The 14,031-nt window shown below is 45.5% G+C and overlaps 1 protein-coding gene across 2 annotated transcripts in view; it reads right to left on the bottom strand.

Moving 5' to 3' along the window:
* Positions 1-449: 449 nt before the first annotated feature.
* The window catches only part of LOC129847038 (protein flightless-1 homolog), a 24,152-nt gene continuing 10,570 nt past the window's right edge, over positions 450-14,031 (bottom strand). For both annotated transcript variants that reach the window (XM_055914815.1, XM_055914816.1), the window contains 3 exons: positions 5,510-5,595; positions 1,998-2,159; positions 450-612 (listed from right to left, as the gene is read on the bottom strand). In XM_055914815.1, the coding sequence (XP_055770790.1) occupies positions 465-612; positions 1,998-2,159; positions 5,510-5,595 (396 nt within the window). In that variant the 3' untranslated portion in view covers positions 450-464. The remainder of the gene's footprint in view (positions 613-1,997; positions 2,160-5,509; positions 5,596-14,031) is intronic.

Genomic DNA, 14,031 nt, shown 5'->3' with positions numbered 1-14,031 from the left:
TTAGTCTTGGCTTGTGTGTGTGGCTGTTACCTGCCATGTGTATGTGTGTGTGTGTGTATTACCTGCCAGGTGTGTGTGTGTGTGTGTGTGTGTGTGTGTGTGTGTGTGTGTGTGTGTGTGTGTGTGTGTGTGTGTGTGTGTGTGTTACCTGCCAGGTGTCTGTGTGTGTGTGTTACCTGCCAGGTGTGTGTGTGTGTGTGTTACCTGCCAGGTGTGTGTGTGTGTTACCTGCCAGGTGTGTGTGTGTGTTACCTGCCAGGTAGGTGTGTTACCTGCCAGGTGTGTGTGTTACCTGCCAGGTAGGTGTGTTACCTGCCAGGTGTGTGTGTTACCTGCCAGGTGTGTGTGTTACCTGCCAGGTGTGTGTGTTACCTGCCAGGTAGGTGTGTTACCTGCCAGGTAGGTGTGTTACCTGCCAGGTAGGTGTGTTACCTGCCAGGTGTGTGTTACCTGCCAGGTGTGTGTTACCTGCCAGGTGTGTGTGTTACCTGCCAGGTGTGTGTGTTACCTGCCAGGTGCCCCAGTCCCTCCAGACTGGTAGGCATGTTGCTCTGGGTTCTCTGGGTGCTCCTCAGGTGGAGAGTCTGGAGGGCCACCATGGCTGGCAGCTGGCTGCTCACACAGGAGGACTTAAGGCTTATTAAGGACTTAGAAGGCTTCGTACCGTAGCTGTGCATGCATCAGGGGGTTATAATGTGTATTAAGGTGTTAAAGCACCATATTATAGCTGGGCGTGCATCAGGGGGTTATAATGTGTATTAAGGTGTTATAAAGCACCATATTATAGCTGGGCGTGCATCAGGGGGTTATAATGTGTATTAAGGTGTTAAAGCACCATATCACAGCTGGGCGTGCATCAGGGGGTTATAATGTGTATTAAGGTGTTATAAAGCACCATATTATAGCTGGGCGTGCATCAGGGGGTTATAATGTGTATTAAGGTGTTATAAAGCACCATATCATAGCTGGGCGTGCATCAGGGGGTTATAATGTGTATTAAGGTGTTATAAAGCACCATATCATAGCTGGGCGTGCATCAGGGGGCTATAATGTGTATTAAGGTGGTATAAAGCACCATATCATAGCTGGGTGTGCATCAGGGGGTTATAATGTGTATTAAGGTGTTATAAAGCACCATATCACAGCTGGGCGTGCATCAGGGAGTTATAATGTGTATTAAGGTGTTATAAAGCATCATATCACAGCTGGGCGTGCATCAGGGGGTTATAATGTGTATTAAGGTGTTATAAAGCACCCTATCACAGCTGGGCGTGCATCAGGGGGTTATAATGTGTATTAAGGTGTTATAAAGCACCATATTATAGCTGGGCGTGCATCAGGGGGTTATAATGTGTATTAAGGTGTTATAAAGCACCATATCATAGCTGGGCGTGCATCAGGGGGTTGTAATGTGTATTAAGGTGTTAAAGCACCATATCATAGCTGGGTGTGCATCAGAGGGTTATAATGTGTAGTGTTATAAAGCTTTGTACAGGAGCTGGGCGTGCATCAGGGGGTTATAACATGTTATAAAGTCTCGTACCATAGCTAAGTGCAACTCAAGGGGTTATAATGTGTTATAAAGCATCGTACCGTAGCTGGGCGTGCATTCTTCAGATGGTTATAATGTGTTATAAAGCGTCGTACCGTAGCTGGGCGTGCATCAGATGGTTATAATGTGTTATAAAGCGTCGTACCGTAGCTGGGCGTGCATCAGGGGGTTATAATGTGTTATAAAGCGTCGTACCGTAGCTGGGCGTGCATCAGGGGGTTATAATGTGTTATAAAGTGGCGTACCGTAGCTGGGCGTGCATCAGGGGGTTATAATGTGTTATAAAGCGTCGTACCGTAGCTGGGCGTGCATCAGGGGGTTATAATGTGTTATAAAGCGTCGTACCGTAGCTGGGCGTGCATCAGGGGGTTATAATGTGTTATAAAGCGTCGTACCGTAGCTGGGCGTGCATCAGGGGGTTATAATGTGTTATAAAGTGGCGTACCGTAGCTGGGCGTGCATCAGGGGATTGTTGTTCAGGATGAGGGTCTGGAGGTGGACGAGGCGTCTCATCTGAGGGGGGAGGCTGTCCAGCTTGTTGTCACTCAGGTCCAGGTACAGCAGGTCAGTCAGGTTGATGAACAACTGGTTGGGGATGGCGTCGATGCTGGGAGGAGGAGGAGGAGGAGGGTCAGTATTAGGTTATAAGGCTGGTTGATGCTGAGAGGAGGAGGAGGAGGGTCAGTATTAGGTTATAAGGCAGGTTGATGAACAACTAGTTGGGCGTAAGAGAACTGGGTCAGGAGAATATTCTACGATACAGTGACTTTGGAAAGTATTCAGACCCCTTGACTTTTTTCACTTATTCTAAAATGAATTAAATAGTTTTTTTCCCCTAATCAATCTACACACAATAGCCCATAATGACAAAGCAAAAAATGTTTGCTAATTTATACAAATAAAAAACTGAAACATCACATTTTCATAAAGTATTCAGACCCTTTACTCAGTACTTTGTTGAAGCACCTTTAGCAGTGATTACAGCCTCAAGTCTTCTTGGTTACGACGCTACAAGCTTGGCTCACCTGTATTTGGGGAGTTTCTCCCATTCTTCTCTGCAGATCCTCTCAAGCTCTGTCAGGTTGGATGGGGAGTGTCGCTGCACAGATATTTTCAGGTCTCTCCAGATATGTTCGATCGGGTTCAAGTCCGGGCTCTGGCTGGGCCACTCAAGGACATTCAGAGACTTGTCCCGAAGCCCCTCCTGCAATGTCTTGCCTGTGTGCTTAGGGTCGTTGTCCTGTTGGAAGATGAACCTTCACCCCAGTCTGAGGTCCTGAGCACTCTGGAGCAGGTTTTCATCAAGGATCTCTGTACTTTGCTCCGTTCATCTTTCCCTCGATCCTGTCTAGTCTCCCAGTCCCTGCTGCTGAAAAACATCCCCACAGCATGATGCTGCCACCACCATGCTTCACCGTAGAGATGGTGCCAGGTTTCCTCCAGACGTGACGCTTGTCATTCAGGCCAAAGAGTTTAATCTTGGTTTCATCAGATCAGAGAATCCAGTTGTAGAAACATCTCAAGGATGATCAATGGAAACAGGAAGCACCTGAACTCAATGTTGAGTCTCAGAGCAAAGGGTCTGAATACTTATGTAAATAAGGTATTTCTCTTTATATTTTACATACATTTGCAAACATGTCTAAAAACCTGTATTCACTTTGTCATTATAGGTTATTGTGTGTAAGATTTTTAAAAATTATAATATTTAATCAATTTTAGTATAAGGCTGTAACGTAACAAAATGAGGAAAAAGTCAAGGGTCTGAAAACTTTCCGAAGTCACTGTATATATATATATATTCTGCTATTAGAGGTTATAAGGCCTGTATGCCACCTGCTATTAGCGGTTATAAGGCCTGTATGCCTCCTGCTATTAGAGGTTATAAGGCCTGTATGCCGCCTGCTATTAGAGGTTATAAGGCCTGTATGCCGCCTGCTATTAGAGGTTATAAGGCCTGTATGCCGCCTGCTATTAGAGGTTATAAGGCCTGTATGCCGCCTGCTATTAGAGGTTATAAGGCCTGTATGCCGCCTGCTATTAGAGGTTATAAGGCCTGTATGCCGCCTGCTATTAGAGGTTATAAGGCCTGTATGCCGCCTGCTATTAGAGGTTATAAGGCCTGTATGCCGCCTGCTATTAGAAGTTATAAGGCCTGTATGCCACCTGCTATTAGAGGTTATAAGGCCTGTATGCCACCTGCTATTAGAGGTTATAAGGCCTGTATGCCGCCTGCTATTAGAGGTTATAAGGCCTGTATGCCACCTGTTAGAGGTTATAAGGCCTGTATGCCGCCTGCTATAACATATTATAACAGTTTCTACCTGTTGTGGCTGAGGTTATAAGGCCTGTATGCCACCTGTTATAACATATTATAAGAGGTTCTACCTGTTGTGGCTGAGGTTATAAGGCATGTTAGTCACCTGTTATTAGAGGTTATAAGGCATGTTAGTCACCTGTTATTAGAGGTTATAAGGCCTGTATGCCACCTGCTATTAGAGGTTATAAGGCATGTATGCCACCTGCTATTAGAGGTTATAAGGCCTGTATGCCACCTGTTATTAGAGGTTATAAGGCCTGTATGCCACCTGTTATAACATATTATAAGAGGTTCTACCTGTTGTGGCTGAGGTTGTAAGGCCTGTATGCCACCTGTTATAACATATTATAAGAGGTTCTACCTGTTGTGGCTGAGGTTATAAGGCCTGTATGCCACCTGTTATAACATATTATAAGAGGTTCTACCTGTTGTGGCTGAGGTTATAAGGCCTGTATGCCACCTGTTATAACATATTATAAGCGGTTCTACCTGTTGTGGCTGAGGTTATAAGGCCTGTATGCCAACTGTTATTAGAGGTTATAAGGCCTGTATGTCACCTGTTATAACATATTATAAGAGGTTCTACCTGTTGTGGCTGAGGTTATTAGAGGTTATAAGGCCTGTATGTCACCTGTTATAACATATTATAAGAGGTTCTACCTGTTGTGGCTGAGGTTATAAGGCCAGTATGCCACCTGTTATTAGAGGTTATAAGGCCTGTATGCCACCTGCTATAACACATAAGAGGTTCTACCTGTTGTGGCTGAGGTTATAAGGCCTGTTATAACACATTATAAGAGGTTCTACCTGTTGTGGCTGAGGTTATAAGGCCTGTTATAACACATTATAAGAGGTTCTACCTGTTGTGGCTGAGGTTATAAGGCCTGTTATAACATATTATAAGCGGTTCTACCTGTTGTGGCTGAGGTTATAAGGCCTGTTATAACACATTTTAAGAGGTTTAACCTGTTGCGGCTGAGGTTATAAGGCCTGTATGTCACCTGTTATAACATATTATAAGAGGTTCTACCTGTTGTGGCTGAGGTTATAAGGCCTGTATGTCACCTGTTATAACACATTATAAGAGGTTCTACCTGTTGTGGCTGATGTTATAAGGCCTGTTAAAACACATTATAAGAGGTTCTACCTGTTGTGGCTGAGGTTATAAGGCCTGTTATAACACATTATAAGAGGTTCTACCTGTTGTGGCTGAGGTTATAAGGCCTGTTATAACATATTATAAGAGGTTCTACCTGTTGTGGGTGAGGTTATAAGGCCTGTATGCCACCTGTTATAAGATATTATAAGAGGTTCTACCTGTTGTGGCTGAGGTTATAAGGTCTGTATGCCACGTGTTATAACATATTATAAGAGGTTCTACCTGTTGTGGGTGAGGTTATAAGGCCTGTATGCCACCTGTTATAACATATTATAAGCGGTTATACCTGTTGTGGCTGAGGTTATAAGGCCTGTATGCCACCTGTTATAACATATTATAAGCGGTTATACCTGTTGTGGCTGAGGTTATAAGGTCTGTATGCCACGTGTTATAACATATTATAAGAGGTTCTACCTGTTGTGGCTGAGGTTATAAGGTCTGTATGTCACCTGTTATAACATATTATAAGAGGTTCTACCTGTTGTGGCTGAGGTTGAGCACCAGCATGTTCTTGGAGTTCTCCAGGTCTCGGGGGATCTCAGTCAGCTGGTTGAAGCTCAGGTCCTGGAGAACGTAGAATAACATAGAACATCAGTAGAATGTAGAACAGTAGAATAACAGGACATCAGTAGAATGTAGAACAGTAGAATAACATAGAACATCAGTAGAATGTAGAACAGTAGAATAACAGAACATCAGTAGAATGACATAGAACATCAGTAGAATACAAAACATAGAATAACATAGAACATCAGTAGAATAACATAGAACATCAGTAGAATAACATAGAACATCAGTAGAATAACATAGAACATCAGTAGAATAACAGAGCATCAGTAGAATGACATAGAACATCAGTAGAATGACAGGACATCAGTAGAATACAAAACATAGAATAACATAGAACATCAGTAGAATGACATAGAACAACAGTAGAATAACATAACAGGTCTATGAGGTTGTAATTAACAACAGAGGAGGAGTAGAGGTCAGGGGTCATGTATGTCTGAGACAGTGGTGATCTCTACAGGTCTATGAGGTTGTAATTAACAGGAGGAGGAGTGGAGGTCAGGGGTCATGTATGACTGAGACATTGGTGATCTCTACAGGTCTATGAGGTTGTAATTAACAGAGGAGGAGTGGAGGTCAGGGGTCATGTATGACTGAGACAGTGGTGATCTCTACAGGTCTATGAGGTTGTAATTAACAACAGAGGAGGAGTGGAGGTCAGGGGTCATGTATGACTGAGACAGTGGTGATCTCTACAGGTCTATGAGGTGGTAATTAACAACAGAGGAGGAGTAGAGGTCAGGGGTCATGTATGACTGAGACAGTGGTGATCTCTACAGGTCTATGAGGTTGTAATTAACAACAGAGGAGGAGTAGAGGTCAGGGGTCATGTATGACTGAGACAGTGGTGATCTCTACAGGTCTATGAGGTGGTAATTAACAACAGAGGAGGAGTAGAGGTCAGGGGTCATGTATGACTGAGACAGTGGTGATCTCTACAGGTCTATGAGGTTGTAATTAACAGAGGAGGAGGAGTGGAGGTCAGGGGTCATGTATGACTGAGACAGTGGGGATCTCTACAGGTCTATGAGGTTGTAATTAACAGAGGAGGAGTGGAGGTCAGGGGTCATGTATGTCTGAGACAGTGGTGATCTCTACAGGTCTATGAGGTTGTAATTAACAGAGGAGGAGTAGAGGTCAGGGGTCATGTATGTCTGAGACAGTGGTGATCTCTACAGGTCTATGAGGTTGTAATTAACAACAGAGGAGGAGTAGAGGTCAGGGGTCATGTATGTCTGAGACAGTGGTGATCTCTACAGGTCTATGAGGTTGTAATTAACAGGAGGAGTGGAGGTCAGGGGTCATGTATGTCTGAGACAGTGGTGATCTCTACAGGTCTATGAGGTTGTAATTAACAGAGGAGGAGTGGAGGTCAGGGGTCATGTATGACTGAGACAGTGGTGATCTCTACAGGTCTATGAGGTTGTAATTAACAGAGGAGGAGGAGTGGAGGTCAGGGGTCATGTATGACTGAGACAGTGGTGATCTCTACAGGTCTATGAGGTTGTAATTAACAGGAGGAGTGGAGGTCAGGGGTCATGTATGACTGAGACAGTGGTGATCTCTACAGGTCTATGAGGTTGTAATTAACAGAGGAGGAGTGGAGGTCAGGGGTCATGTATGACTGAGACAGTGGTGATCTCTACAGGTCTATGAGGTTGTAATTAACAACAGAGGAGGAGTGGAGGTCAGGGGTCATGTATGACTGAGACAGTGGTGATCTCTACAGGTCTATGAGGTTGTAATTAACAGAGGAGGAGGAGTGGAGGTCAGGGGTCATGTATAACAGACAGTGGTGATCTCTACAGGTCTATGAGGTTGTAATTAACAGGAGGAGTGGAGGTCAGGGGTCATGTATGACTGAGACAGTGGTGATCTCTACAGGTCTATGAGGTTGTAATTAACAGAGGAGGAGTGGAGGTCAGGGGTCATGTATAACAGACAGTGGTGATCTCTACAGGTCTATGAGGTTGTAATTAACAGAGGAGGAGTAGAGGTCAGGGGTCATGTATGACTGAGACAGTGGTGATCTCTACAGGTCTATGAGGTTGTAATTAACAGAGGAGGAGGAGTAGAGGTCAGGGGTCATGTATGACTGAGACAGTGGTGATCTCTATAGGTCTATGAGGTTGTAATTAACAACAGAGGAGGAGTGGAGGTCAGGGGTCATGTATGACTGAGACAGTGGTGATCTCTACAGGTCTATGAGGTTGTAATTAACAGAGGAGGAGTAGAGGTCAGGGGTCATGTATGACTGAGACAGTGGTGATCTCTACAGGTCTATGAGGTGGTAATTAACAGAGGAGGAGTGGAGGTCAGGGGTCATGTATGACTGAGACAGTGGTGATCTCTACAGGTCTATGAGGTTGTAATTAACAGAGGAGGAGTAGAGGTCAGGGGTCATGTCTGACTGAGACAGTGGTGATCTCTACAGGTCTATGAGGTTGTAATTAACAGAGGAGGAGTAGAGGTCAGGGGTCATGTCTGACTGAGACAGTGGTGATCTCTACAGGTCTATGAGGTTGTAATTAACAACAGAGGAGGAGTAGAGGTCAGGGGTCATGTATGACTGAGACAGTGGTGATCTCTACAGGTCTATGAGGTGGTAATTAACAGAGGAGGAGGAGTAGAGGTCAGGGGTCATGTATGACTGAGACAGTGGTGATCTCTACAGGTCTATGAGGTTGTAATTAACAGAGGAGGAGGAGTGGAGGTCAGGGGTCATGTATGACTGAGACAGTGGTGATCTCTACAGGTCTATGAGGTTGTAATTAACAGAGGAGGAGTAGAGGTCAGGGGTCATGTATGACTGAGACAGTGGTGATCTCTACAGGTCTATGAGGTGGTAATTAACAGAGGAGGAGTAGAGGTCAGGGGTCATGTATGACTGAGACAGTGGTGATCTCTACAGGTCTATGAGGTTGTAATTAACAGGAGGAGGAGTGGAGGTCAGGGGTCATGTATGACTGAGACAGTGGTGATCTCTACAGGTCTATGAGGTTGTAATTAACAACAGAGGAGGAGTGGAGGTCAGGGGTCATGTATGACTGAGACAGTGGTGATCTCTACAGGTCTATGAGGTTGTAATTAACAGAGGAGGAGTGGAGGTCAGGGGTCATGTATGACTGAGACAGTGGTGATCTCTACAGGTCTATGAGGTTGTAATTAACAGAGGAGGAGGAGTAGAGGTCAGGGGTCATGTATGACTGAGACAGTGGTGATCTCTACAGGTCTATGAGGTTGTAATTAACAGGAGGAGGAGTGGAGGTCAGGGGTCATGTATGACTGAGACAGTGGTGATCTCTACAGGTCTATGAGGTTGTAATTAACAACAGAGGAGGAGTAGAGGTCAGGGGTCATGTATGACTGAGACAGTGGTGATCTCTACAGGTCTATGAGGTTGTAATTAACAGAGGAGTGGAGGTCAGGGGTCATGTATGACTGAGACAGTGGTGATCTCTACAGGTCTATGAGGTTGTAATTAACAGAGGAGGAGGAGTAGAGGTCAGGGGTCATGTATGTCTGAGACAGTGGTGATCTCTACAGGTCTATGAGGTTGTAATTAACAGAGGAGGAGTGGAGGTCAGGGGTCATGTATGACTGAGACAGTGGTGATCTCTACAGGTCTATGAGGTTGTAATTAACAACAGAGGAGGAGTGGAGGTCAGGGGTCATGTATGACTGAGACAGTGGTGATCTCTACAGGTCTATGAGGTTGTAATTAACAGAGGAGTGGAGGTCAGGGGTCATGTATGTCTGAGACAGTGGTGATCTCTACAGGTCTATGAGGTTGTAATTAACAGAGGAGGAGTAGAGGTCAGGGGTCATGTATGACTGAGACAGTGGTGATCTCTACAGGTCTATGAGGTTGTAATTAACAGAGGAGGAGTGGAGGTCAGGGGTCATGTATGACTGAGACAGTGGTAATCTCTACAGGTCTATGAGGTTGTAATTAACAGAGGAGGAGGAGTAGAGGTCAGGGGTCATGTATGACTGAGACAGTGGTGATCTCTACAGGTCTATGAGGTTGTAATTAACAACAGAGGAGGAGTGGAGGTCAGGGGTCATGTATGACTGAGACAGTGGTGATCTCTACAGGTCTATGAGGTTGTAATTAACAGAGGAGGAGTGGAGGTCAAGGGTCATGTATGACTGAGACAGTGGTGATCTCTACAGGTCTATGAGGTTGTAATTAACAGAGGAGTGGAGGTCAGGGGTCATGTATGACTGAGACAGTGGTGATCTCTACAGGTCTATGAGGTTGTAATTAACAGGAGGAGTAGAGGTCAGGGGTCATGTATGACTGAGACAGTGGTGATCTCTACAGGTCTATGAGGTTGTAATTAACAGAGGAGTGGAGGTCAGGGGTCATGTATGACAGACAGTGGTGATCTCTATAGGTCTATGAGGTTGTAATTAACAGAGGAGGAGTGGAGGTCAGGGGTCATGTCTGACTGAGACAGTGGTGATCTCTACAGGTCTATGAGGTTGTAATTAACAGAGGAGGAGTAGAGGTCAGGGGTCATGTATGACTGAGACAGTGGTGATCTCTACAGGTCTATGAGGTTGTAATTAACAGAGGAGGAGTGGAGGTCAGGGGTCATGTATGACTGAGACAGTGGTGATCTCTACAGGTCTATGAGGTTGTAATTAACAGAGGAGGAGTGGAGGTCAGGGGTCATGTATGACTGAGACAGTGGTGATCTCTACAGGTCTATGAGGTTGTAATTAACAACAGAGGAGGAGTAGAGGTCAGGGGTCATGTATGACTGAGACAGTGGTGATCTCTACAGGTCTATGAGGTTGTAATTAACAGGAGGAGTAGAGGTCAGGGGTCATGTATGACTGAGACAGTGGTGATCTCTACAGGTCTATGAGGTTGTAATTAACAGAGGAGGAGGAGTGGAGGTCAGGGGTCATGTATGACTGAGACAGTGGTGATCTCTACAGGTCTATGAGGTTGTAATTAACAACAGAGGAGGAGTGGAGGTCAGGGGTCATGTATGACTGAGACAGTGGTGATCTCTACAGGTCTATGAGGTTGTAATTAACAGAGGAGGAGTGGAGGTCAGGGGTCATGTATGACTGAGACAGTGGTGATCTCTACAGGTCTATGAGGTTGTAATTAACAGAGGAGGAGTGGAGGTCAGGGGTCATGTATGACTGAGACAGTGGCGATCTCTACAGGTCTATGAGGTTGTAATTAACAGGAGGAGGAGTGGAGGTCAGGGGTCATGTATGACTGAGACAGTGGTGATCTCTACAGGTCTATGAGGTTGTAATTAACAGAGGAGGAGTAGAGGTCAGGGGTCATGTATGACTGAGACAGTGGTGATCTCTACAGGTCTATGAGGTTGTAATTAACAGGAGGAGTAGAGGTCAGGGGTCATGTATGACTGAGACAGTGGTGATCTCTACAGGTCTATGAGGTTGTAATTAACAACAGAGGAGGAGTGGAGGTCAGGGGTCATGTATGACTGAGACAGTGGTGATCTCTACAGGTCTATGAGGTTGTAATTAACAGAGGAGGAGTGGAGGTCAGGGGTCATGTATGACTGAGACAGTGGTGATCTCTACAGGTCTATGAGGTGGTAATTAACAACAGAGGAGGAGTGGAGGTCAGGGGTCATGTATGACTGAGACAGTGGTGATCTCTACAGGTCTATGAGGTTGTAATTAACAGAGGAGGAGGAGTAGAGGTCAGGGGTCATGTATGACTGAGACAGTGGTGATCTCTACAGGTCTATGAGGTGGTAATTAACAGAGGAGGAGTGGAGGTCAGGGGTCATGTATGACTGAGACAGTGGTGATCTCTACAGGTCTATGAGGTGGTAATTAACAGAGGAGGAGTAGAGGTCAGGGGTCATGTATGACTGAGACAGTGGTGATCTCTACAGGTCTATGAGGTTGTAATTAACAGAGGAGGAGTAGAGGTCAGGGGTCATGTATGACTGAGACAGTGGTGATCTCTACAGGTCTATGAGGTTGTAATTAACAGAGGAGGAGGAGTAGAGGTCAGGGGTCATGTATGACTGAGACAGTGGTGATCTCTACAGGTCTATGAGGTTGTAATTAACAACAGAGGAGGAGTGGAGGTCAGGGGTCATGTATGACTGAGACAGTGGTGATCTCTACAGGTCTATGAGGTTGTAATTAACAGAGGAGGAGTGGAGGTCAGGGGTCATGTATGACTGAGACAGTGGTGATCTCTACAGGTCTATGAGGTGGTAATTAACAACAGAGGAGGAGTAGAGGTCAGGGGTCATGTATGACTGAGACAGTGGTGATCTCTACAGGTCTATGAGGTTGTAATTAACAGAGGAGGAGTGGAGGTCAGGGGTCATGTATGACTGAGACAGTGGTGATCTCTACAGGTCTATGAGGTTGTAATTAACAGAGGAGGAGGAGTAGAGGTCAGGGGTCATGTATGACTGAGACAGTGGTGATCTCTACAGGTCTATGAGGTGGTAATTAACAGAGGAGGAGTGGAGGTCAGGGGTCATGTATGACTGAGACAGTGGTGATCTCTACAGGTCTATGAGGTGGTAATTAACAGAGGAGGAGTAGAGGTCAGGGGTCATGTATGACTGAGACAGTGGTGATCTCTACAGGTCTATGAGGTTGTAATTAACAGAGGAGGAGTAGAGGTCAGGGGTCATGTATGACTGAGACAGTGGTGATCTCTACAGGTCTATGAGGTTGTAATTAACAGAGGAGGAGGAGTAGAGGTCAGGGGTCATGTATGACTGAGACAGTGGTGATCTCTACAGGTCTATGAGGTGGTAATTAACAACAGAGGAGGAGTAGAGGTCAGGGGTCATGTATGACTGAGACAGTGGTGATCTCTACAGGTCTATGAGGTTGTAATTAACAGAGGAGGAGTAGAGGTCAGGGGTCATGTATGACTGAGACAGTGGTGATCTCTACAGGTCTATGAGGTTGTAATTAACAGAGGAGGAGGAGTAGAGGTCAGGGGTCATGTCTGACTGAGACAGTGGTGATCTCTACAGGTCTATGAGGTTGTAATTAACAGAGGAGGAGTGGAGGTCAGGGGTCATGTATGACTGAGACAGTGGTGATCTCTACAGGTCTATGAGGTTGTAATTAACAGAGGAGGAGGAGTAGAGGTCAGGGGTCATGTATGACTGAGACAGTGGTGATCTCTACAGGTCTATGAGGTGGTAATTAACAACAGAGGAGGAGTAGAGGTCAGGGGTCATGTATGACTGAGACAGTGGTGATCTCTACAGGTCTATGAGGTGGTAATTAACAGAGGAGGAGTAGAGGTCAGGGGTCATGTATGACTGAGACAGTGGTGATCTCTACAGGTCTATGAGGTTGTAATTAACAGAGGAGGAGGAGTAGAGGTCAGGGGTCATGTATGACTGAGACAGTGGTGATCTCTACAGGTCTATGAGGTTGTAATTAACAGAGGAGGAGTAGAGGTCAGGGGTCATGTATGACTGAGACAGTGGTGATCTCTACAGGTCTATGAGGTGGTAATTAACAACAGAGGAGGAGTAGAGGTCAGGGGTCATGTATGACTGAGACAGTGGTGATCTCTACAGGTCTATGAGGTTGTAATTAACAGAGGAGGAGTGGAGGTCAGGGGTCATGTATGACTGAGACAGTGGTGATCTCTACAGGTCTATGAGGTGGTAATTAACAGAGGAGGAGTAGAGGTCAGGGGTCATGTATGACTGAGACAGTGGTGATCTCTACAGGTCTATGAGGTTGTAATTAACAGAGGAGGAGTAGAGGTCAGGGGTCATGTATGACTGAGACAGTGGTGATCTCTACAGGTCTATGAGGTTGTAATTAACAGAGGAGGAGGAGTAGAGGTCAGGGGTCATGTATGACTGAGACAGTGGTGATCTCTACAGGTCTATGAGGTTGTAATTAACAGAGGAGGAGGAGTAGATGTCAGGGGTCATGTATGACTGAGACAGTGGTGATCTCTACAGGTCTATGAGGTGGTAATTAACAACAGAGGAGGAGTAGAGGTCAGGGGTCATGTATGACTGAGACAGTGGTGATCTCTACAGGTCTATGAGGTTGTAATTAACAACAGAGGAGGAGTGGAGGTCAGGGGTCATGTATGACTGAGACAGTGGTGATCTCTACAGGTCTATGAGGTTGTAATTAACAGGAGGAGTAGAGGTCAGGGGTCATGTATGACTGAGACAGTGGTGATCTCTACAGGTCTATGAGGTTGTAATTAACAGAGGAGGAGTAGAGGTCAGGGGTCATGTATGACTGAGACAGTGGTGATCTCTACAGGTCTATGAGGTTGTAATTAACAGAGGAGGAGGAGTAGAGGTCAGGGGTCATGTATGACTGAGACAGTGGTGATCTCTACAGGTCTATGAGGTTGTAATTAACAACAGAGGAGGAGTAGAGGTCAGGGGTCATGTATGACTGAGACAGTGG

This window comes from Salvelinus fontinalis, unplaced genomic scaffold (genome assembly GCF_029448725.1).
Source record: "Salvelinus fontinalis isolate EN_2023a unplaced genomic scaffold, ASM2944872v1 scaffold_0681, whole genome shotgun sequence".
Lineage (NCBI taxonomy): Eukaryota > Metazoa > Chordata > Actinopteri > Salmoniformes > Salmonidae > Salvelinus > Salvelinus fontinalis.
Note: the sequence above shows the minus strand (reverse complement) of the source record. Positions and strands in the feature narration are given on the sequence as shown.